This window comes from Pseudorca crassidens, chromosome 14, assembly GCF_039906515.1.
Source record: "Pseudorca crassidens isolate mPseCra1 chromosome 14, mPseCra1.hap1, whole genome shotgun sequence".
Classification (NCBI taxonomy): Eukaryota; Metazoa; Chordata; class Mammalia; order Artiodactyla; family Delphinidae; genus Pseudorca; species Pseudorca crassidens.
This window is the reverse complement of record NC_090309.1, coordinates 74,151,648-74,176,444: the sequence shown is the minus strand read 5'-3', so window position 1 is coordinate 74,176,444 and position 24,797 is coordinate 74,151,648. Positions and strand designations below refer to the sequence as shown.

At 53.8% G+C, this 24,797-nt stretch overlaps 1 protein-coding gene across 5 annotated transcripts in view; it reads left to right on the top strand.

Annotated features, from left to right (window-relative positions):
• The window catches only part of KLHL29 (kelch like family member 29), a 309,112-nt gene that overhangs the window by 144,014 nt on the left and 140,301 nt on the right, over positions 1 to 24,797 (top strand). For 3 of the 5 annotated variants that reach the window (XM_067703603.1, XM_067703601.1, XM_067703599.1), the window contains one exon: positions 23,344 to 23,673. In XM_067703603.1, coding sequence (XP_067559704.1) covers positions 23,389 to 23,673 — 285 coding nt within the window. In that variant the 5' untranslated portion in view covers positions 23,344 to 23,388. Of the gene's footprint in view, positions 1 to 22,293; positions 22,532 to 23,340; positions 23,674 to 24,797 lie in introns of those variants that run through there. The other 2 variants (XM_067703600.1, XM_067703602.1) reach the window with 2 other exon arrangements.

The window sequence follows — 24,797 nt, the reverse complement described above, 5'->3', positions numbered from 1 at the left end:
CAGGGACACTGCGAGATACATCACTTTGTGAGTTGCCTGGGCTGCAGCTTGGCTAACTCTCCTGTGTAGTGTCTGCCTCCACGTTTACGGATGATGTGACAGTGTGTGCCGTGGATCTCCATCAGAATAAGAGGTTCTCAGTGGAGTTTGTCAGGGCCTCTGCTTTTTCCACCAATTCTCTTATCTGGAAACCTCCTACCCAGGGCCTAGATTGAGAAAAGGCCAGAAAGCAGCTCTGAAAGGCTAACAGAACAAGTAGAGATCACCAAGTTTGTGTACCCAAATCTTATTCTTTTTTTTCATCATCCACCCATTGGGGTTTAATTCAGAACTATTCTTAAAAAAAACACAAATCGACTATAAGATTGATAACCTAGATTCAAAATTCAAAGCAAATGTTGCAAATTCCCAGTCTGGCAAGAGTAAGGAAGAGGGGTTGGAAAGATAACAGAAGCAAGAAACGTTTGCTAGAAGCTAATCGGAGAGGAAGCAGCTGCAAAACTCTGGAATTCGACATGAACAGTTAGGAAACACCACAGTCTGGACCAGTCAGTGTGGGGACACTGGGTCCTGCGAGGGTCCTTCAGTTCTAACTAAGCATGATGCGGTTTAACAGCCCAGTGTCCCTGTTACGTTCAATTCTGTTCAGCATATTGGGAAGTATGCAGTGTATTTCAGAATATTTTGTCTTTACAATGGCTAAAATATTTTGTTCTTATTCAGGATTTAAAGGACTCGATTTCATTTAGCTCAAAAATATGTCTGCATGTAAGAAAAATAAGACTTTTCACTAATAATCCTGGTGAATGTGGATGGTGCTACACCACCCTTATTCTACCTCCTTCTGGTTACGTCCCAGGTCTCTTTTCCTTTTTCTCTCTTTTTCTGACCTCTTAATGGGCATATTCTGCACAATCCTAACCTTGCTATATGTTTAATCTTTCTACAATCTGACCAATTACTCCCTAAGCCCTAATGACTCCAAAAGCTTGTGTCTCCAGCCTCCAACTTCGGATTAAACGACCTTCAGCCTGATGTCCTCCCACCTTAGAGTCCACACACCCCAAACCCAAATCCTCACTTCCCTGGCAAACCTCCATCCTCTTCTGCGTTCCTCATTTCAGTGAATGCTCTCACCATCACCCGGTCCTGGGAGTTGGCTTTGGCGTCTTCCCCCTTTGTAACTTCTCACTTCTGGCTCCTCCCTGTCTCCTCTGTGGCAGCTCAGACCCTCATCTATCCCCCCCTGGGCTATGTGTATCCCTGTTTCCAGTTTTCCACCTCCAATCTGTCCCCCTCATATCTGCCCCCTGTCCTTCGGAGGTGCTTCCTCTTCCTCACGCTTTCTCCTCAGAGGCCTCTGTCCACACCCGCACTATTCAATACAGTAGCCACTAGCCAGATGCACTATTTAAATTAAAGTTAAATGAAATTTAAAACTCAGCTCCTCAATCATATTAGCCAATTTTTGAGTAGTCATTAGCCACATGTGGCTAGTGGCTACCATATTGGATAACACAGATTGTAGAATATTTCCATAGTTGCAGAAAATTCTGTGGGACAGTGCCAGTCCACACTGTTCTTTCATTTTTAGCATCTTTCTTTCCCTCTCCTTCTCTCTGAATCCTCCCAAAGAGTCACAAAGAAGTTTCCTTACAGCCCAAACCTCGTCTTAAGCAGCACAGTGCCTAGTCCTTCTGAGAATGTATAAGAACACATTAGAACTCCTTTGACCGCAGCAGACAGGCACACAACTCCAACTAATTTAAACAAAAAAGGGAACGTGTCAGCTCTTGTAACTGAAAATTTCGGCAACAGCTCCCGTCATAGCTACACCCAGGAGTTCATGTAATCTCAGAACTCTGTTCAGGCTCTAATCTCTGCTTCTCTGTGTGGCTGGCTTCATTCTCGTCTGTGTGCATTTCTTCCTCCCCACGCCCAGGGAAGATGGCCAGGAGCTGTTCCAGCTCACAATGTCCACACTGTTCATGAGCCCAAGGGAAGAGAGACCCTTGATTTCTGAGTTCACGTAACAGATCTAAAATATCTGGGTCTGTATGGGCCATGGACCCTGAATCAGCAGTTATGGCCAGGAGGATAGAATACACTGATTTGCCTGGCCTGGTCACGCGCTGACCCCAGTGGTGGGTCAGAACACCCAAGCCATATTTAATGGGCTCCACATGGAAAATCTTCTTTTACCACATGGAGACAAGGACTGGATATCAGACAACAACAGATTTCACTACTCAATTCTGCTCAGAACCTTTCTCACGGTCTCCATTTAACAGTCATCTTCCTGATGCCTGGAGAAGCATCTAAACAGATGCTCAACAAAGAGTTGATACATTAATGGATAGATAAATAAATCAAGGGGTGGATGGGTGGGTGAGTGCAGGGATGACTGAATGGATGGAAGGATGGATACACACATGCTTAGCTAACACTGTGGAGAAGGCAAGAGGAGAGAACCAGGTCCCAGAGCTCAAGGGGCTCACACTCATGCCCAGCGGAAGCACCACTTCCTGGCTGCTGGTCTAGGATCCCCTTGAGGATTGGTCCAGCCCTGCCAGACGGGGGCTTCTTGAGAGCATCTCTGCACCCCTCACAGCCCCTGGCAGAGTACTGAGTACCGACCAGGGCTGGCTAGTGGGCTACATGTCTGGCAGCGGCTCTGTGCGTCTTTTGTTTTAGAGGGACAGTAAGACAGGAGCTGGCCAGTCATGCAGTGTTATTCCGGTGTCTGAGGCAGCAACTCTCCCAGGATTCCTGGTCGAAGACACTATGCATTCACGATCCTTATGCAAGCCCCTCACAATTGAAAACATGTGTGAGATAATATAAAATATATATTGGTCTCTGTCCCCAAGTTCTGACACAGGGCTCCTGAAACCCTTGTAATTTCCCAAGAGATAAGAACACTTGGAGCATCTCTTGTTCTAATACTGGTCGTTGACCTCTGTTCCTGACACAGGGCTCCTGAAACCCGTGTAATTTCCTGGGTGAGAGGAGTGTCTTTTGTTCTAGAGGGGCAACTCTGGGTGGGCTCCCAGATGGCCCCTGGATGAAGGCTGGTCACTGGAAAGACCGAGCCATGATTAGAAGCTTGGAATTTTTAGCCCCCCCCTTCATTCTCTTGAGAAGGGAGAGAAGCTGAAGATGGACTTAATAATTGGCCATGCTTACATGATGAAACTTCCATAAAATCCCAATAATACAGGGTTTGGGGAGCTTCCAGGTGGGCGAACACACACACACCGGGAGGAGGATGCACCCCATCTCCATGGGGATAGAAGCTCCTGCCCTCCGGACCCTCGCAGACCTCGTCCTGTGTGTCTCTTCATCTGGCTGTTCATCTATAGCCTTTATCGTATCCTTTCATAAAGTGGTGAGTATAAGTGAGTGTTTCCCTGAGTTCTGTGGGCTGCTCTAAAAAATTAATCAAACCCGGGGAGGAAGTCATGGGAAACTCCATCCATTGTTGGTCAGTCAGAAGCACAGGTGACAACCTGGACTTGCAATTGGCATCCGAACCGGGGGTGGGAGGTCAGTCTTGTAGGATAGAGCCCTTGAGCTGTGGGAACTGAGGCTGTCTCCAGGTAGATAGTGTCAGAAGTGAGTTGAATTGTAGGACACCTGGCTGCTGTTGGAGACTTGCTTGTTAGGTGGGGAGAAAATCCCCACACATTTGGTGACCGGAAGTGTCAGAAATAAGTGTTCTATGTAAAAGAACAGGAGACCCACAGGATAAAGACCCACGGTAGGGAAGAACTGAGTTTTCCCCTACCTGGGAAAAAGAGTTTTTCCTATACAACATGTTTTTTTAAGAAAGTCCAAGCCAAAAAAATCCACATAATTGATGCTCCCGGCAGACAGCAGCAGAGCGGGTGCCTTCTTCTTGTGCAAAATGTGTGGGTTTTGGCCCAAAGTCCAGCTCCCGGGAAACAGTAGGTGTGTCTTCCATCCAGAAGCTCTTGTTTCTGGCACGGCTGCAGGCACTGTCTAGTAAACTGAAGAATTAATCCTGGGAAGTAATTAGCACTGCTGGGAGTGGCTGGGGTGTGGGCCGTGTGTTCTCAACAATGTCGCCATGCTGGTAGCCTTGGGCAGCAGCACTAAGAAGCCTAAACGGCTCAGTCAGGTGACCAGGGCCGAGCAGTGTTTTGTTTTGCTCTGTTTTAATTTCCATCCCTTTAACCTCTGGTTTAAAATAGCCTCTCTGAAGTCAACAGTCATATTTCTTCCCTGGTTTGTTCGTTCTTTTTCCATCCTTCAATCGCATCTTTTTCTGTGCACATGTTCATTAAGGAACAAAAATTCGCTAGGCTTCTAGAGGACGTATTTCAGCCTCAATAGAGTCACCCGCCTGGAGGCGTGCACACCCAGAGACGCTCCTGCAGACGGCAGGGCCCAACGGTTGTAACCAGGTCTGCAGGGGAGGTGCCCACCCCCCCACCCCACCCCCCCGCCTCTGCCAACCTGATCTTCTTCTGTTTCCATGAGGCACTTGAGCTCTGATGGGGCGGCCCGCTCTCAGGGTTTGGCTATTGCAAGATTTGCTGAGTCTTGCTTTCTGGAGTTGACCTTTCCTACAAAGCATGTGTCGTGCACAGGGCTGCCCAGGCATTTGGAAGAAGAGAGTCCTCAGGAAGCCAGGGTACAGCCTCTTTCCTTCCTGCCTTGTCTCCCCAGGATGAGGCAGGGTAGGGACCATCCCACAGGGACAGTCTCCCGCCTGGATCCTCAGGGATTCAGCGTCGAAACTGGGAGTTGAACTTGGAAGATGGGCTCAGAGTAGCTGCCTGGGCCTCTCACTGGGGACACCTGGGGGAGGAACCAGGTCTATTTAACGCTCCTAGTTTACAGCTCCTGCTTGGCTGGGTCCAGGCTCTGGGGGACCTCGGGAAAGTCACTTTCAACTCTCTGAGCCTGTGTTTCCTCACCTGTAAAGTTAAGATTGCACTGGGGCAGGCTGATTGCCGAAACAACCCCAAAATCGTAGTGCCGTAATCCAGTAGAAGCTTCCTTCTCTCTTGGCCACCGTGGGGGTGGGCCTCCAGGAAGGAGCTCTGCTCCGTGACCCCGACAGGAACCAAGGCTCCTTCCACGGTGTGTCTCTGACACATGGTCCTCGTCCTGCCCTACCAAGGACAGGGGACGAGAGGGAGAAGAAGGCAGCCCTGCTCACAACCACGTAGGGCTGTGGGGGACCCGAATCACTCCCACGGCCCCAGCTAGAGTCATGCAGGACTGGGGTGTGTTGTCCCACAGTGGACCCCAAGAAAGAGGGGGACACAGACATGGGAAGTACCAGCGGCCTCTGCCAGAGAGACAACAATGAGACGTTCCTCCCCGGGCTGCCCGTGAGGGTTAAATGTAAGATGCTGTGGCTCTCCCAGCACGGGGCCTGGCCCCCGAGACGTGGAGATACTGTTAGTTTTCTTCTGTTTCCCCTACCAGTTATTCCCTTGAGGTTTATGCAAATGGCAGCCCAAGGCAAGGAATTAAGTGCATGTCTGTCACCTCTGAAGCTGCTTATTTCCTTGTTTCCTCGCAGTGTAACATTTCATTAGACCTTCCAGATGCGGAAGAGCAGGCAGATTAGAAGTCGGATAGTGCCTAGAAGCCTGCTTCATGGGTTTCGGGGACGGCTGGAGCTTCAAAGCTATTTGGCATTTCCACTGCCGAAAGGAGCAGTTGTGTTTTAATAAATGGCCGCCTGAGTAATTTTCCTCGAAGGAATTGCTTCTTGGATGTGCCTGCCCCCAAGGGCGCACTGGCTGTTCCCTCTCAGTGCTCCTGGAGCCGGTGCATTATGAGAAGATGCTTGGGGCCAGGAGCCCATCCAGTCTACCTACCCCGCACTCATGATGTGACCCCAGCGAGCTCTCCAGGACCCTGTGGAGGGCACTGGACAGGGGAGAGGAGTGGGATATACGGGTCTTGACCACAGTTCTAAGAAAGAGGATTTGTCCAGCCAGCCTGACCTGTCCCTTCCCGGCGGCCACGGGCAGAAGTGGTTCCCACTTTAAGATCAGGGCAGATTCATTTCTTCACTGACCTTGACTGACATAGCCCACCAACAGGTGTGGGCGGCCTGGTGGGTGGGGAAGCATAGGAGGGGACAATGGAAGTCCCCCATCCGGGATGTCTCTGCCTATGGGAGCCACGCTGACATGGAATTGCAGCATTCATTCATTCATTCACTCATTCCTTCATTCTTTACTGAGTGCCTGCAAGGGCCCAGGCAGTCTGAGCCATGATCCAGCAGTGAATAGAACTGGTGGTGGGAGGGCATGGTGGCTGAGAGCCACACTGCCTGGGTTTGAATCCTGGCTCTGCCACTTCCTAGCTGGGTGACCTTGGGCAAGGTGCTTGGCCTGTCTGTGCCCCTACTTCCTCATCTGGAAAAGGGAGATGGCCATCGTAATAGCTGATTGTTATGTGGATTAAATGAATCAATATCTGTAAGCACTGCCTTTATAGAACTTACATTCCAGTGTGAAGGAGACAGAGAAATCTAAGTAAATTATGTAGTCTAAAAGAAGGCAATAAGAGCTACCGAAAAATGAAACAGGAAAAGAACTTGGCATTTTAAAATAAGCTGGTTAGAGAAAGTCTCACTGAGAAGGTAACATTTGAGAAGAGACCTAAAGAAAAGCAGAGCCCTAGCCCTGGGGCTAACTCGGGAAGAGTGGGGCAGGTGGAGGAGTAGCCTGTGCAAAGATCCTGGGGTAGGAGGGGCCTAAGGTGCTGGAAGAGCAGCAAGGAGGCCAGTGTGCTAGAGCAGAGCTGTCGGTGGTTGGGGTGGGGGAGATAAAGTAAGAGAGGGAAGTGGGCCGCAGGCTTCACAGACCTTGTAAGGGTTTGGCTTTTTCTCAGGGTGAGATGCAGGCCGTTTCAGGGACTTGAGCAGAAGAGAAAGATGGTCTGACTCAGGTTTTATCAGGATCACTCAAGCTGCTGTGTGGAGAATACGCTGAGTGAGGGTAGGAGATGAAGGAGGCAGCTGAGCTGAGAGGCTCTGGCAGAAACCCAGGTGAGAGACGATGGCGGCTCAGACCAGGGTGGCCAGGATGAAGATGGGGAGAAGTGATGGGGTCAGGAGGTAACTCAAAGCCATCAATCAAGGCGGTTGGACATATAAGAAACATTGTGAGTTGGAGGCAAAGGATCTGCAGGGCCAGGCTGGCTGGGAGCTTGAGTCCAGAAGTGAGGCCCGGAGGGGATGTGGAAAGAGCACAAATACAAGAGCTGTCCTCGTGGCACCACCACTTCCTCCGTTTGTGGCCCTGAAGAAGCCACCTAGTCTCGGAGATGGTTCCCCCTCTGTTAAACAGACGCAGGGCTAGGACTCACTTACGTGGCTTGAAGAGTGAAGGCATGCTGCAGGTGCTTGATAAAGGCTCCTTGCCTCTCCTCCCCGCTGTCTCCTTGCAGCTGGGTGAGGAAGGGTCAGCACAACAGAGGGGGCTGATCAGGAGGCTGAGGCCAGCAAAGGCTCAGGGGTGTAGAAAGTGATGCCCATGCAGGCACAGGGGGTGTTGGCACCTGTGTCTCTGCTTCACGGTGAGAGTCACCAGGTACTTCCCGGGCGTGGGCAGCCCTGGAGGCTGTGGGGTGAGCGCGCTGCTCCTGGGGACAGGTCATTTTCTGGGCAGCCAGGGAGTGCGTGCCAGGTCAGGCCTTTTCTCTGGCTTGAGCTATACTGAGCTCCTTTTATTCTGGCCGCAGAAGTCCATCCTGGTGGTGCCAGGCTGGTATCTGACACCAGAGTCCCCCCAGCCTCAGGCAGGGACCCCCCCAACTTCCTCCCCATCCAAGCCCAGACCTCTGCAGCATTCTTTGTTGAACCCCAGACAGTGGGGTATCAGCCTTGCTCTGGTGCCGCTACAGGCCAGCCCTCTGTTAATGGACCGCTTGTGCCTGCGGACTGGGCTGGGCGGAGCTGGGAACAGATGATCATCTCACTCCCTCTCCAGGGGCCTCTGCAGCTGAGATCTGGCCCACAGACAGCTGAGCTCTGCAGCACCCGTTCAGTGGCCCGGACCCTGTCATCCCCATTTGTCCTCGGGATGCCCACACCTTTGCCCTCAGTAGACCCTGGGACTGAGCCCCCGTAGAGCTGGGGTCTGCACAAATGTGACTGGGGTAAAGTAGGATGGGTGTAAGTAGGGCTTCCACCCGGGCAGCCGATGGGGAGTGCCCGATGCTGAGTGTTTTCAGAGCTTAGCACGTGACCAGGCACATGGGACCCTGCAGAACAAGGGCGGCAGAGAGCGGTGCCAAAGTGTAAAGCAGCAGAGTAACCTGGCGTCGTCAGGAAGGCTTCCTTGTGGAGACCAGAACTGAGCTGGAGGAGGACTGAATCAGCTATTGCAGGATGTTTGATGTGACCATTCCTGTTGTCCTGGAGTCTCAGATGAGGCACAAGGTTGAGCGTGAAATGTGCTCAGGAACCTCACGTTAAAAGGGGAGCTAGGTAGCCCCAGGACACCCCCAACCTCCCCCAGCCCCAAAATTAAAAAAAAGCTTGTGATGACTACAGGAAATATACTTCCTGAGAAGAGCGTTATCCTAGGGAAGGGTGCTGAGGCTTTTCCCTCCCCTCCTGGGGACGTACCCCCCACCCCACCCCCAGCCATCAACCCAAGCCTTTCCTCCGCGGGACCTGGTGCTGCCCTGAGACTGGAGCATTTGGGAGGATGTAACCAGACACCAGCACTGTGCCTGACTCTGCAAGTCCAGAGGTGGCCGGTCAAGGTAACGTCCCGGTCATGTTTCCAGAGGAGACAATGCACAAGGGAGTCAGATTTGAGCTGTCTTGGGAGAGCCCACCCAGCAGGGGGTGAGCTGTCAGAGCCCTTCAGGGAGCACACTGAACACAGCCAGCCCATCCGGGCGGCTCCAGCAAAAGAACTCACAACAGTGCCCACTGGGTCGCCGCCACCCAGAGGCCATCTCTGCAGGCTTGCAGTGCTCTGGTCACACGTTGCCTCTGTCCTCTCAACCTCCCTCCTGGGCACTCTGGGGAATCCAGAAGCAGCTGTTAGTGAGTGACAAAGAGGCAGCACCCGGAGAGTGTCACATCCCACCCACCCCACCCCCATTACAGGATGCTGAGCCTGGGTCATCGGGGGCTGGGCCGAGGGGAGAGACTTTGTACTGGCTATGAGATCAGAGTTCTGATAAAAGATTGGACTTAGCTAAGGAGAAGCTGAGGATGAGATTGTTTTTAGAGTTGACCTTGCTAATGACTAGGTGTGTGACCACATAGGCTACTTGAAGCCCTCCGTGCTTCAGTTAAACATTCTAAGCACCCCCCTCATAGGTTTGTTCTGAGGACTAGAAAGGCTGATGCGTGGACAGCCCTCAGTACAATGCCAGGCACACAGTAAATGCTCAGGAAGCATCAGCTCTCAGTAGTAGAAGTAGCAGCAGCAACAGTAGTAACAATAGAAGTAGCACCCAAAAGTGACCAACAAAAAAAGCAGTTTGGGTCCAACAGGATAGATTTGAAGGGAAGTAGTAGGAGAAAAAGAAATCTGTTTGCTACTGATTGATATCCCACTGAGTTCAACCTGTTTAATAAGCCCATTACACGATTATCATTTCACAGGATCTGTAATAAAAAGAGCAGTGCTGAGTACAGGGGTGGGTGGGGGGGAGACCTGGAGCAGCTATCCCTGCTGCCTGAATGGTCCAGGAAGGCTTCTGGGAAGAGGTGGCACAGAATAAGGCCTCAAGCCATGCAGAGGTGGAGATACACCACTGGGAGAAGAAAGTGGTCTCAGGACCCTTGTACATGTCTTGTCCTTTTTGCTCATGCTGCAGCCCTGGGGACAGTTCAGCCCAGTAAACATCAGTGAGCCCCTCCGTTATGCCCAGCCTGGGGTGGGGGGCACTGGGACAGTGAGATGAGGACACAGCCTCTGCGCTCAGGGAGCTGCCAGCCTTGTGGGATGAGAAGACGAAAATCGTAGCATATTGGGCTTCCCTGGTGGCGCAGTGGTTGAGAGTCCGCCTGCCGATGCAGGGGACACGGGTTCGTGCCCCGGTCCGGAAGGATCCCACATGCCACGGAGTGGCTAGGCCCGTGAGCCGTGGCCACTGAGCCTGCGCGTCCGGAGCCTGTGCTCCGCAGCGGGAGAGGCCACAGCAGTGAGAGGCCCGCGTACCGCAAAAAAAAGAGAAGAAAATCGTAGCGTGTCAAGCGAATGTGGCTCCTGGTGAGATAGAGGGATTCAGGGATGCTGTAGGGTTCAGAGGAGGAGAACTTAGCCCAGGATGGACACTCTATACACACACACACACACACACACACACACACACACACACACCCTTTCATCTCTGTCTTTTCCCCATAACTGTTTCTTCTTCTGGGCAGATGGTAGGGTTGCACTCCTCCACCTGCTTGAAGTTAGACATGACCACGTGGCTTGCTTTGGCCAATGACATGAGAGCAGGAAGGACGCATGTCCCTTTCAAGGGACAGCTTTAAGAGCCAGTGTGTGTGATTCCCCAAACCCTCTTTTCCTCTGCCACTGTGGCCAGCAGAGCCCAGGTGAGGGGCGCTCTCTCAGCCTGGGTCCTGAAGAAGGATGACCCCAGGTGACCAGTGGTGAACGGGTAGCATGAGTGAAAAGCACACAGTTGGAGTTAAACCACTGAGATTGGCTGTTCATCATCGTAGCCTAACTCACTTATCCAGGTGAATGCAAACATAAATTTTTTAAGTGGCCCAAATAGAAAACTAACCCTGGGAGAATCTTCTCTGAGCCCTGTGGCCTTTCCTTCATTGGAGCCCCCTTGCCCTGGGAGCGGCAGGTCTGGATCCCAGTTCCATCTCTGCCCTAACGCTCTGTGCCTCGGGTAACACTGTCGTCCAAGGGGGTTTCTGACCACAGAGAGGCTGTGAGAGTCCAGCACTGTAGGGATACGGTCTTCGGGGACTTGGGGGTTAGGGAACAGCCAGCGGTCAGCCTGCATTCATCAGCTTCCCTGCCTTGAGCCCTGAGGGTCACGGTGAAGGTCAAACACAGAGTCAGAAGCAGAACAAACCCAGGGCAGGGGGAACCCAGAGGGAACATGGTGGTCCTTGCTGCTGGTGGGCATGGGGCCAGCAGTCCCAGGGTGCCCGACAGGGTGGAAGTGGCAGCCTAGAAGCCAAGTGTCCCTGCTTGGTTAATCTAAAAATAAACAGAAAAGCAACAAAAATCTATGTCTCAATTACTGCACACAAGCTGTTCAAACAGCCAGCTCTGCACTGGAGATGTGAACTTGTCAACAGAGGCTGCCTCGTTTGCATGCTTGGGTGGTGATAAAACACACGACCTCGAAACAGGCTGCCCTCTGGTCTGGGTAGCTGTTTGGGGTTTTTTGTTTGTTTGTTTCTAATTTAAGTTAATTAAAAATACAGACATAGAATAAAGACAGTGAAAAGCTGAAGCAAGTACAACAAGACAGGGCAGCAGCTCCCAAAATGAAGGTAGAGGAGGCTCTGAGGTCTGAGATAAGCCGGGCCCTTGAGAGAGAGGTGAGCAGGAGAGTGGCCGAAGCAGGGGACAAAAGTCTCTCCCAAGTGGCCCCAAACACTCCTCCCCTCCCCTGTTGATCATGGAGGAAGCCCCAGTGAACAGTGTGGGCCCTCAGCTCCCAAAGCCGAAGCAAAGGCTTTTTAGGGACCTCTCTCTCGGGGAGAGGGTGTTATAGCCCACGTCTGGGATGAGCTCAGTGGGCCGGATGCACGGCGGGCAAAGCTGAGACTTCCATCCTTGGCATTTATTTCCTCTCCCACATGCTCACCCTCACACTGTCCTAGCTCAAATACAGTCTGTTCTCTGAGATGAATGAAGCCCCAGGAAGCTGAGCTTCCCTGGGCTGTAGCCCAGACCAGCCACTCCCTCCCCCGAGCCCACGGGCGCTCATGCTTTTCTGCGTCCTTACTGTGTGCTCTCCTCTTGACAGGGCTACTTTGCACGGAAGCCAGAACCTTGCCCCACCCCTGCCTGCTTTCAGGATCTTGCCCAGAGCCAGGCATAATGAAGGCAAGAGGTGGTCAGTAAATTTGATACGACTTGACAAGGAAAGGGCAGAACGTGTATTAATCAAGAGCATGCCCAAGCGGCTGCTTGGGAGGGAAAAGGGGGCAGAGTCCTGACCCGTGCACGTGGAGCCCCGGAAGAGGAAGCAGGCTACCTCTTAATTTCCCAGGAAGGGGTTCTGGGTAAGCAGGAGCCCCCAGAGATGGAGAAGAGAGGGCAGCGTGCTCACGCCAGCGCCGGTGAAGGTGCTACAAATCTTGCTGCTGAAGTGGTGGTTGGTTCTGCATTCACTCTGGATAGGGATTTTAATGTCCCCAGCCCTTGGGGCAATTCTGCAGCCATCAGCCCAGACACTACTTACTCAGTGAACTAAAAAAGCAGCCGAGTCTCTCCCAAGGATGATAATATCCTGTCACAGGCAGTATGATCTGCCAGCCATGTGACGGCCGTTCCCTAATGTTTCCAAATAGACTTTTGAATAGACCCTTGTCTAGAAGAGAGCAAATTGCAAGAGCATTTTTGGCAGCCAAATAGAGAGCGAGTATTAGTCTTTCTTCTTCGCAACTCTTGCTGCTAGGTCTGGCTCCAGGCACCGAGTAGGATTCATCCATCAGCTTGGGTCACTGATGAACACCATTTGCTGTGAAGAGACATCTTGTTGAATTAGTCAATTCTGCAAGATTCGGAATAATCAGGCGTGCCAGAGGCAGCCTGTGAGAGAGCGGGAGGCCTGCTTAGAGAAGGGAAGTAACTGCAAAGTCTAGCTCCCAATTCTGCAATCGTGTGTTTGCAGGACCGGGGGAAAGCAGGCTCCAGGCTCTGGTGTTTCCATACTCTGTGAAGCCACCAAGAACAGGGAGTCAGAGGAGCAAAGATGGTTCCTCGTCATGATGACTCTGGGTAGTTGTCCTCTATGCCGTCAAACCATACCCGCCCGCCATAGCTGCCTCATCGATCCCGGTGTTTACGAGCCCCTAATTTATACACACCTCCCTTCTTCCCTCAGTTTATGCTGGTATTATGCGGCCAACTGTCATTTCCAATATCTTTTTTATTTTTCATTATCACCATTATAAGGATTTACACCAGTAGCGATAGCACAAATGCCTAGTCAATCTGTCCCATGAGAAAAGGCTCTGAATCCTGTGTGCCTTTTTGAAAAAAAAAATTACTGCATCAAAACCCACAGCCAGAATGTCTCAAAGTAAAGGTGCACACGGGAAGGGACAGAAGTGGGAGGCTTGTTCTTTTAATATTGTTCCTCTAATACAGGCACTGGATACCACCTTTCCGAGGCAGGGAGATTGCTTTTTGCGTTAGAAATTGGGCCCAGAAAAGGAATTGGTGGCATTTTTCTGGAAACCTATCATCAGAAAAGCATTTTGAGACTTGTGTCTTTTTAGGTCATGTATTAAGCCCTGTAATTATGGAATGTGGATTTTCTCCAGAATACCTCTGCCCGCCAGGGCCTTCCAAGGACCACAGTGCAGTGGCAAGCACTGTAGGAGCATCAGAGCGCCGGGGTCCTAGGGCCGACTCTGGTCCTGCTAATGGGCGGATCTTAGGCTGGTGTGTCTCAGGCTCTACCTGCATTCAGGTCCTCCTGGAGGATCTTGTGAAAACCGCAGATTTCAGCTCAGTAGTGCTGAGGCTGGGCCTGGGATTCTGCAGTCTAACAAGCCCCCAGGTGGTGCCAGTGCTGCAGGTCCACAGACTGCACTGGGTCAGGGGTGCTGAGGCCACTATCCAGGCCCTGATCTTCATCCTCTCCTCTTCATCTCCCCCACTTACAAAAGCCAGTGTCAACGCATCCCTGCCTACACCATTGGGACGTTGTGAGAAGGAAATGATGTGGTGCTTTTGAAGACCCTTGCGAAGGGTAAGCACTGTGGCCCTACAAGGTCATGCTGTTGTTGCCATGACCACCACTGGACCTTTAATGGAGGGGCTCCCTCCCTGCCCTCCCCTGAGCCAGTCCATTCACTGGTCTGGGGTCTGCTGGGCTGTGTCTCCCCCAAAGCTTTGGATGAGCCAAGACCTAGGAAATACACGCAGGTTTAGCTGGTGGTGGAGAAAGCAGTTCCCTGTCTTCCTTTAAAGGTAAAGATGACACCCTCAAGCCCTCTGTAACAGAGATTGATGCCGCCTGGGGAACGGAAGCGGAGGTCAGGTGTCACTGCTCTGGTTTCTAATCTGAGCTATCGCATCCCTGACTCCCTTCTCCCCCCAGCCTGGAGGGCCTGGTAGAAGCTGCTTGGTTGGGTCCAGACCCTGGAGCTGCAGCAGGTCTTGGTGGAACCTGCCAGCAGCTAAGCAGCGGGGCTGGGATGAGCCACCGCAGCCTGACACCTGGACTGGGAAGGTGTCACACTTACCCAGCTGAGTGAGTGACCAGTGACGGCTGGGCGGGGGGCGGGGGCGGGTGGTATTCACAGGAGGACAGTAGTCCCTCCTGGATGCCCAAAACAGGTGGAAGGGAAAGGCCCTTTCAGAGCAGGGGTGAAATACGACAGCAGTGGCTGTGTTCAGCTCACTGGGGCCTTGGTATTTAAGGAAAGGCGCTAACAATAAAACCACACCTAGGTCGCTCTTCTGGCTGAGAACAGGAAGAGGCTGGTGTCAGCCTGTGACTGTTCCAGAGCTTCCCTGGCTTCTGAGCTGGTCCAAAGGATTTGGAACAGGGCCCTGGGTCCAGTCTGGCACCTACACGTGGCCCCCACTACCCGAACATTTTATATCCACTTGGAGGTGCTGAGCACCTGCTCCCCGCTGAGGAATACCTCCCCCCAGGAGCGGGAACTGGACTGGATGAGACGGGTGAGGAAATCTGTAAGGAGCCCGCGCTTTCAGGGCCAGACCTGAGAGGGTGGCCTCCTTGCTTTTTTCACCCTGGGCGCCTCTCTTGCCTCAGAGTGTGTTCTGAGCTGGAAAGGGCTTGCCACTTTGATCTGGGAGCATTTCCTGTGTCCCGTGCCCGGGTGCCCAGCCAGTGCCCGATCAGCTCCATGGAGAAAACAGAGGGGGGTCCAGTCTTCAGGGAGCACACCCTTGAGGAGTGGCACTCACTTGGGCGGTGGAACGTGCTAGCCCATCGCTGGGTCGTGGCCTGCCTGTGGAGCTCAGAGAAGAAAGGGCTGCTCAGAGGACGCCTTCTACAGGAGGGGCTGGGGCAGGCCCACCCCCGAGCCTCAGCCAGAATCAAGTCGTCTAAGTCAGTGGGGTCTCGGTGGGGACGGGGGTCGGTGGGAGCCGAGGCAGCCCCAGGAAGCCAGGAGGCATGTCCGAGGGGTGCCCCCAGCTCCTGCTGACATCTATGCCAAGTCAGGGCCAAGCCGGCTTCTCCAGAAGCACCTGTAGAATTCCTTTGTATTGCATTTGCCAAGACAGTGTTCCGGCTGCTGTTGCTTATTTTGCTCCAGAAGAAAGGCTAAAAGATGCAGAGAGGGAAACGAAAATAAGAGAGATGGGCACCGACTGTTCCAGCCAACTGGGCAGTGTCTCCCCCAGATGAGGCAATCACATGTTTTCCTACGGGGCCGGACGGGCCATGGCTCATCCCTCAGCCTCCTGTCCGGAGGCAGTGCGGGCTCCCCACTGGCCTGTGGATTAATCACGCCTTCATGTCCTTACAGCCAGCGCCCACTCCTCCGCGTGCCTTAACGATAGGAAGGAGGGAAGGGTCATCGGTCACCTGTGATCCCCGGTACAGCATGTGCACACGGGGCATGTCAATAGTGGGGGGAAAACGGAGCGCATCCTGCAGCGAGTTCAAGGCTGCACAGCGTGCTGGTCCTCGAGCACAGGGCCCCAGGAGTGTCATGGGCTCCTGGACCGTGGCCCCTGGGCCCCAGCCCCACATGGACAATACAAAGGAAAGGACTGTGACAGTCACAGTACTTAATTATTTATTCATGCATTATTCATGTAGAGGCAAGTCTGTGGGGCAGGATGCTGACCTGGTATCCAGCAAGTGTACATGAGACTGAATTACAGAGATACAGCCCGGGCAGCAGGGCTGAGCCTGGTGTCTGCTGTTGCCCTCCTCCAGGCCATCCTCGGGCCCTGGACTTGGCATCCATCATGGCACCCCTGAGCTTCAGGCAGAAGTCCATCCGTCAGGGTAGGCTGTAGGGTTTGCAGTAGGAGATCCCCTAGGTCACAGATGTTCAGCTGAGGATGACCTTCCTTCCACCCCAGTGTGTTGTCTCCCAGTGGCCCCGGGTGACAGAGCACCCTGCAAGGTCCTGGCTGTCCCCCCAGCACAGGGGGTCTCAGGGAGTCTGTGAGACACAGACCCACACAGCTTCGTAGTTCACAGCCTCCTTTATCCTCATCCCAGAAACTTGCCAGGTTGCTTTGGCCTTGGAGTCGCAGGCCTGTCCTTTTCTGCCCTGTAACTCGGCTCTGCTCGTTACCCAGCGCTGGGGCTTTTCCCCAGGTGCAGAGTGCTCACAGGATTTACAGTGTGGTCCTCACAGAGGCCCTGGGGGCGGGTAGAGCTGTCTATCCCCGCTTTCCAGATGAATAACCTGCAGCCCCCGAGTTCCTGGGGCTAGTACGGGGTGGTGCTGGGGGTCAAACGTAACCCTCTTGACTCTCCACCCGGCTCTCTTTCCACTGCCCAGGGGCCCCGGGTTGAGTCCTGGAGTGGTCACTGAGGGCTGAGCCAACAGAGCAGAGGGGCCAGGCCCAGCACTTGGACTCAGGCAGGTAGTTAGGTATGGCTTCCCCGAACAGAACAAGGAGTGTGGGCCCCTTTGCAGAGAGGCCTCGGAATGCAACAGCTCGATGGCCAGCCTGTGCACAGGGCCAGAGAGGTGCCGAACACCAGGGGCCTGCCCAGCTCTCGGGGTCGGACAGGAGCGTTGAGCATGGAAGGGTTCAACTCTATGCATGTTTTCCAAAGTCTGAACTGGACCTTAAACTAGGCACCGACTGGGGTGGAGCCCATATTTCCCCGCGGGGAAGGACGCACAGGGTAGGCTCCATGGTACCAGACTATTTCTTATACAATTCCGAAGTAGAGACATTAACTTTTCTATCATTATAGAGGTAACCTAACCACAGCATAGAAAATGTAAAAATAAAATAAACAACACCTAAAACTTTGGATCAAATTCCAGACAGGTGGAATTACTAAGACAAGGGAGGATGGGTGCAGAGTGGAGGCCCCGGACATGCTTTCTATCTGGGCATCAGGAGTGCGGAGAAGGATAGAGGCAGGGAGATAAGGGTTCCAGGGACAGGCAGTGGGCAGAGGTTTGGGGTAAGAGCTGGAAGTCAGGGGCTGGGGCAGTTTTGTCATTTGGTTTTCATCCCAGTTAGCAACCTGGCCGACTCCTCCAAGGGAATCGAAAGAGCCTGGGGACCGGGTGGTCCCTCCTGTGTCCCTACACACCTGGTGCTCTAGTGGTGCTGGCCACATTGAGGAATTGTCCCCAGTGCCCAGTAGGCAGGGAAGCCGACTTCCAACTTCCATTCACTCCGGATGGAAGGGAAGCCCAAGTGTGGAGCTTGTGTGTGGAGGTCCCAGGCCAAGGCCCCTCCCAGGGGAGCACACACCCTTTCTGGTGAGCAGGTGAGCCATCACGGGAGCTGGTACATCATCCCGCAGGGTTGGAGGCGGCAAGAACAGACCCTCCACTCTCTCCTGGAAAGGAGCCCTGGACAAAAAAGGCCTTCCTCACGGGGCACAGAGATGCTACCAGGCACACCAGGGTGGCTTCTATAACGCTTCCAAGGGGTCATCTCAGCTTTGAGGTAGTTGGGCTTGACGGTCGTGATTCTCCCTGGAGCTGGTCTGTGTGGCCCTGCTGCATTTCTGGGGTGCTGGGGAGACTCTGTCCTTAGGCTCAGGGCGTGCCCGTTTGTGTTGAGGCTCTGAACGGGGAGACGGGGGCAGGGCGGGGGGTGGGGGACAGGTGGTGCAGGAACATTGGTTGTGCATTCACAGCAGCACTTTGGCCCATCAGGAGCATCTCAGAGTGACGTTCACCCCGTTCTTCACATTTGCTGTGATTCTGTAGGCAGGGCCTCTGCTCCCCTCCCTCTCCCCGGGGGGAAGAGAGGTGTGTACAGAGAGAAGGGACTGGGAACCGGGGGCTGGGACCGGCTTCCCGAGCGGTGCACTGGGCCCAGGCTCAGCCTCTCTGGATCCGGGTCGGGCTCTGAAAAGTGGAAACCCAGGTGTCTGCACAGGGGGCCACCAAGTGAGATGGTGGAGGTGCGTGCCTTTTAGGAACTGGGAGGCATGTGGCTTCAGGCAAGGGAAAATGGGGTTCCCCCCACCCCAGGGGTGTCCCCTCCTCTCTGTCAGCCCAGCATCCCTGGGACGGTGCAGAGGACAGCACTCGTGGTAGAGAAACAGTTCTGCCGCTCAGGATCCCAGAGGCAAGAGCCAAGTCTCACACGCAAAACTCCCGCCTCTGGGCGACTTTTCAGATTTAACCCCGGACCTGCCCCGAAACATCTGTACCCTGGACCTCGGCCTGACCTGGCTCCACCCACGAATATAGAATTTTCTAGACCCTAGAGCTCTTTCTTCACGCATGTGCATGGATTGAAAAGGTGCTGGCCACACACTAACCCCACCCAGGTGCGAGCCCTGGCTCCTGGTAAACAGCCCCACACGCTCGGGCATGGCTGCGGCCCGGCTCCCTCCTCTCTCGGTGCCGGCCCCCGAGCCAGGCTCTGCCAGTTCATAGGCCGCCTACCAGGTGCGCGCCGTGACAAGGAAGCATTTCTACATGTTCTGTCTGTAACTGCTCGACCAGTCTCGTCTGAGATGCCTCGTGCGCTGGGGGCCTCCTCCCGCCCCAGTGACGCCTCTCCCCCCACCGCCCGGGCTGCACATGTGGGCACAGGGGCCACAGCCCAGCAGGAAGTACTGACATGGCCACCTCTGTTGCTGGCACTCTGCCATCTCACCAGGGTACACCAGGCAGCACTCTCCTTTCGTTCCGTTTGAAAGGGGAAGTTAAACTGAGGAATGAAGTTGAACCCAAACCTGCAAATAGTTGACCTTTTTTTTGGATATACTTCATGAGGCTGAGACCAGATTGTGTGGCCTCCAGCTGCTTGAGTTTCCATCTCCTCTCAGGCGTTTTCAGGAGACTTGAAGGGATGAGCAGCGGGGTGGGGACCCCCGGAGGTGCAGCTGCTGGGCCAACTTTCCTGCCACGCACCGGGGCTGTGAGGAAGAGGGAACCACAGTGTGGTCCAGCGGGCGGCCCAGCCCAAGGCAGCGAGCTGCGAGGTATGACCGCCATCGGTGGTGTCCTTGGAGCCAAGCACACTCTGCCACCTCTGGGCACGTCTCAGGGGCCACCTGAATGCCAGCCCTCCTCATCTCCATTCCCACCAGCTGGAAGCAGATGGTTCCTTGACAATATGTGAGGTTGTGTTGTTTTGTAGGAATGTAGGGGTTGATTTCATGTATCAGCCAGGCTAGACTAGACTTTTAGGTAACAAACTGCCAATCTCAGTGCCTTAACACGATGAAGATTTATGTCCCAATCATGCCAAGTCCTGCGCTGAGGGAACAACCCTCTCCCGTCAGATCGCTGCACCAGCCGGGAGATGTGGCCTCTGAGGTTGCCAAGGCAAGCAGAGAGAACCACAGGATCATGCAGGATGTTTATAAAGGGCCCCTCCCCACTTATTCCGTCTGCCTGAATTCAGATGCATGATCCAACCTAACTACAAGGGAGGCTGGATGGGTCTTCTGGGTGAGCAGAAAGAGGACACAGTGCTTTGAACTCTGAGCATCATCTCAGCCCCACTTAAGATCCAACCTAGGGAAGCAGTCGCCCCTGGGGGGACTGGTAATTAACCAGAGCCCTGCCTAGGCAGGTGAATCTCAGGAGACCAGAGTCTAAGCTCTGCAGTCCAGCTGACCCTGGACACATAGATTCTCCTTTCAGAGCTGTCTTTAGAGATTTCAGTTCTGATTTCCTAGAAAGGTAGGACATTTGCTAACTCCAGTGCCTACACAGAATTTCCAGCTGGAAGACTCAAGGTGTTTGTGTCTGAGGTTCTCCCTTTACACAAATGTATTTCTCCCTTCCTGAAACATTGAGCAATTAAGAAGGAATAAACATGTGTTTGTTCATTCAGCAAACATTACGTGAACACCCTTCTATGCCAGAGTCTGCTAGGTGCTAAGATTACAGAGACAATAAGCCTGGAGTTTACTCTCAAGGGAGTAAACGTACGACAGCCATCCACGGATGCTGGGATGATGGTGGGTACAGACGTTCAGGGGGACAGAGGAGCGCCTCTCACCTGACCTGGGGTGGGGGTGAGGGTCAGTGCAACCTCTGAGAAGAGTCAGTGCCTGAGCTGTGTCATAACTGACACACAGAACTTAGCCAGGGTGTGGGGAAGCCAGTTCTGTCAGGGGAGCCGGGGGGACTTGTCCCCGAGGTGAGAGAGGGTGTGACGCCCTCAGAAACTGTACAGCGTTTGGAATGGCTGGGCATCGTCTCTGGGGTGGGAAGAGTGAACAGTGATGCTAGAAAACTGAGCCATCCCAGATGCTCAAGTGTCCTCTGGGCCACCCTGAGGAGTCTGGATTGTATTCTGAAGGATAGGGTTTAAAGCAGGAGAGGAGAGGATGGTGATCAGAACTGTGCTTTAAAAAGCCATACGGGCAAGGGTAAGCTGGGACAAAGTGAGAGAGAGGCATGGACATATATACACTACCAAACGTAAAATAGATAGCTAGTGGGAAGCAGCCGCATAGCACAGGGAGATCAGCTCGGTGCTTTGTGTCCACCTAGAGGGGTGGGATAGGGAGGGTGGAAGGGAGACTCAAGAGGGAGGAGATATGGGGATGTATGCATATGTATAGCTGATTCACTTTGTTATACAGCAGAAACTAACACACCATTGTAAAGCAATTATACTCCAATAAAGATGTTAAAAAAAAAAAAAAGCCATAAGGGCAGTTGGTGGAGGATGGACAAGAAGGGTGAAGCTGGGGCAGAGGACCGATTGGGATAATCCATGTGGGAGACACGATTTGGGATGGATGTGCAGATGGAGGGGGGCAGATCTGAAAAACAACCAGAGCAACAGACGCAAAGACCCCACTGTGAAATACGGGATGGACATGGGGACATGTGGCTTTCTCAGAGAGAGGGAATTCCTGAGAATGCGTGTTTGGGCAAAGAACAATGAGTTTATTTAGGGACTACAAGTTTTAGGTACCTTCAGGCAGTCGGATAGTGGGCATGGTGCAAGCAGAGGGAGGCAGCTGGAAACGTGGCCTTGGGAGTTGTCAGTAAAGAGGTGAGAGCTGAATGAGGTCATCCAGGGAGAGCGTGTAGGGTGAGCAAAGGGGAGGAAGCAGGGGCCCTCCAGGAAGCGCTGAGAAAGAGGAGCCTGCAATGCAGACGGAGAAGGAGTAGCAGAGGAAGGAGAAAAAGTGACAGAGCACGACGTCACAGAAACCACAGAGAGGAGCTTTCCAGAAGGACATCAACCACGCCAAGTGGAGGGGGGGTTCAAGGAAGGCACGGCCATCAATGTCCCATTGAATGGAACGAGCAGGTCCTTGTTGACCTCGATGAGAACAACCCCCCAAGGAGTGGCCAGAGCGAGAGCCACATGGGAGCAGGTTGCAGTGTGACCTGGAGGAGGGAAGGTGACCAGAGCCAAGTGTAGACATCTCTCCCGAGAACCTGGCTCGGAAAAGTTTGTGAGGGTGATCAAAGGGATATTTATTTTTATTTTTATGATATTAATATCGAATAGACGAAAAAACAATTTTTGTGGCATTGTGTAAGCCGTGAAGCATAGTGATGAAATAAACAGTGAACCCACCATCCAACTTAAGAGGTTACGGTCAGCTCTGCGTCAGGTAGGCCTGCAGAGCCCTGGCCTCGGGGTCATGTGCCCAGCAAGAGGGGACAGTGCCGAGGGAAGGGACAGTGGCTGCCAGGGCCCCGCCAGCCACAACCCAGGTTGGGCTGAGCCTGGCTCTGGCTCTGTGGCGCTAGAAGTTGGCCACTAGTTCTGGATGTACCAAGACCAGACTAGGATCAGGCTTAACAGAAGTTTTAAAAATAAACTGGTCAGTTTACTAGCCAACAACTCCGGAGTCCCCAGGCTGAGCTGGACTGGGGCAATAGGAAAGTGATCCAGGAGCTGTCCCTGACCTCCAGGAGCTCACACCCCAGACAGGAAGTGGGTGGAGAATGGAAAAGAGTCACAGATGACCACATCCCTTGTGCCTGAGCAAGGGCAGGGCTGGGGATGTGATGTGCAGGCAGGCCCCACACTCACCCTCATCGGTGCCCCGGCACTGCCTATGTTCTCCCATCTGCCTCTGCTTCTGCCTCGCTGAGGCCCCTCCGACTGAGACAGCGTCTCCTGTATCTTTACATCCTTCCTGACCGAGGGTGGCTGGCAGGGAGCCAGGCAAGTCACCGTCGTGCTGAGCAAAATACGATCCCCGACGATGCAGGAGGCCCTTGGAGTATCTGGTGTGTCTAGGTCTCCATGACAACACTGAGGGCCTTATGTTCGGATATTCAGGAAAGTTGTGTGGGAGATCGTCTGGTTGACAGAGGCCGGGGAGCACGGGGGGCTCTGATGCCAGCAAGGGATTTGTAGGTTATGAAAGAAAACTCTCAAGTCCCGGAGGCTTAACACCTTCTCAGACTTGAGTTGTATACTGAGCTGCGGTCTGGAGGCTGGAGATCCCGGCCACTTTCTCACCTGCTAGTTTTCTGACCTCGAGGGAATCACTTATTCTGAATGAACTCCCTGGTCCGTAACGTGGGGACGACCCTGCCACGTCACAGGCCACTCCAAGGATCAAATGAGATCTATGTCAAGGGCCTTGTTCACCACAGAGCGAGTCTACAGACGTGGCCGCTCTCACCCCATCACAGGGTTGAGGAAAACGTAGCCGGGGGGGTCCACGGGGTCTTGTTTTCACAGTGGGGATGGAGGGATAAAATCCCAAGTCATAATTAGAAGGCGCACATCTGCATCGTGCAGGTGATGCTCCGACCAGAAAGGATTACTCTAAACTGCGACTGGGTTCAAAGCTCATTGACTGTACTTTTGCCACGTGATCCCGGACGTGTCATTTATTCCTCGTCTGTGATGGGGCTAATGATCCATGCTTTGTGGGCTCGCTGTGAATATGAAATGAGCTAACGTTCGAGAGCCCTTTCTTTGAGCCTAGAGAAGGCGCTTAATGGATGCTGAAAGCCAGTGCTGTCCTCCTCGGGTCCTGGCAGGGCTGCCGTTGGTCTAAATCGCCCTCCTCTCCACTCTGTGCCAGCAGGTCCGGCCTCTGTTTCCACGTGAGGAGCAGCCGCGGCCCACCGAGATGTCCCGGCACCACAGCCGCTTCGAAAGAGATTACCGGGTGGGCTGGGACCGCCGCGAGTGGAGTGCCAACGGGACGCATGGGACCACCAGCATCTGCAGTGCCACCACCGGGGCGGGTGGCGGCACAGCCAGCAGCCTCAGCGCCCGGCCCGGCCTCCTGCCACTACCCGGGGTGCCCTCCCGGCTGCCCACACCCGCCACAGCTCCCGCGCCCTGCACCACCGGCAGCAGCGAGGCCATCCCCAGCCTCGTGGCCAGCTCTGCCTCTGCCGTCACCACCAAGGTAAGACCTGCCTGGCGTCCTCTGTGAGCAGCAGCCGGCCAGAGGGGCCTCCTTCCCCCACAGCCCTGGGGCAGCTCCGCAGCCCGTTCCCTGGGCGCTGCCTTCTCCAGAGCGTGGGCAGCCCTGGAGCTGCGCCGGGCACCTATTTAAGTTAAAGTGCGCGTGGTTTTATTTTCCATGAAGCCTCTCTCTGTGACTAACATGGGAAGACGAGCAGGTGGCTGAGGCCCCGCGTTGTCCTCTGCCATGTTGATGAAGGGTACTTAGCCAGTGAAATGACCATGAAACTCCCGGTTGGCAATACGGGTTTCCTAACCAGGCGCCTGTAAGCCAGGCAAGCCCTCTGGGGCACCGGTTACTTGGGTTTGGAAGGAGATCCTGAGCAGCAGTCAGTCCTAAATGGTCATAAATCTGCTACTTATTCACCAGTATTAGTACTGGGAACACTCACATCACTGTCTCCTCCAAGCCTCGGACAACCCCATGACATCAGTACTTTTGTCACCGCCTTGCAGTTGAGTATGGAGGCACACCGAGTCTCCGGAGCAGGTCCAAGGTGGGCCCTCCTCGGGGACCCAGGCCTCGGGGGTGTTAGTTCCAGGTCATTCCCCCTCTTCCGGAGGCGGCTAAGCCTGGGGATTGACAGCAGAAAGCAGTTTGTTTTACCAACCGCGATATCAAAATGAAAATGTCACCAAGGCTCCTGCTTAGATTCCGGACAAGCTGGGCCCCCTCACGCCGCTCAGAGCCCCTGAAGGGACAGGGGGACCCAGGCCGGTGGCAGGAGGCCCTTTCATTGCCGTCCTGTCTTCTGGGCCAGCAGGGGCTCTGCAGGCCACTTTGCCTCTGCCAGCCATTCAGAGCCGCCTCCTAGGGGGGAATCTCAGCATCTCAGGGCCAGTGTGCACGCGTGCATGTGTGTGTGTGTGTGTCTAGTCTTTTCTTTTCTGCTTTCATAAAAGTTGCGGGAGAAGTTAAAGGTCGGGGAGCCCCGGCCCCAGCCATTGTGAGGCGGCCGTGGTATTGGAAAGTCGTGCTCCAGGTGTGCCGCGCCTTTGTCTCGGTGATTTTCAAAACTCCCTTTCAGCCCCGCTTCCCATTAATAACTGCGAGTGCTGCCGGCG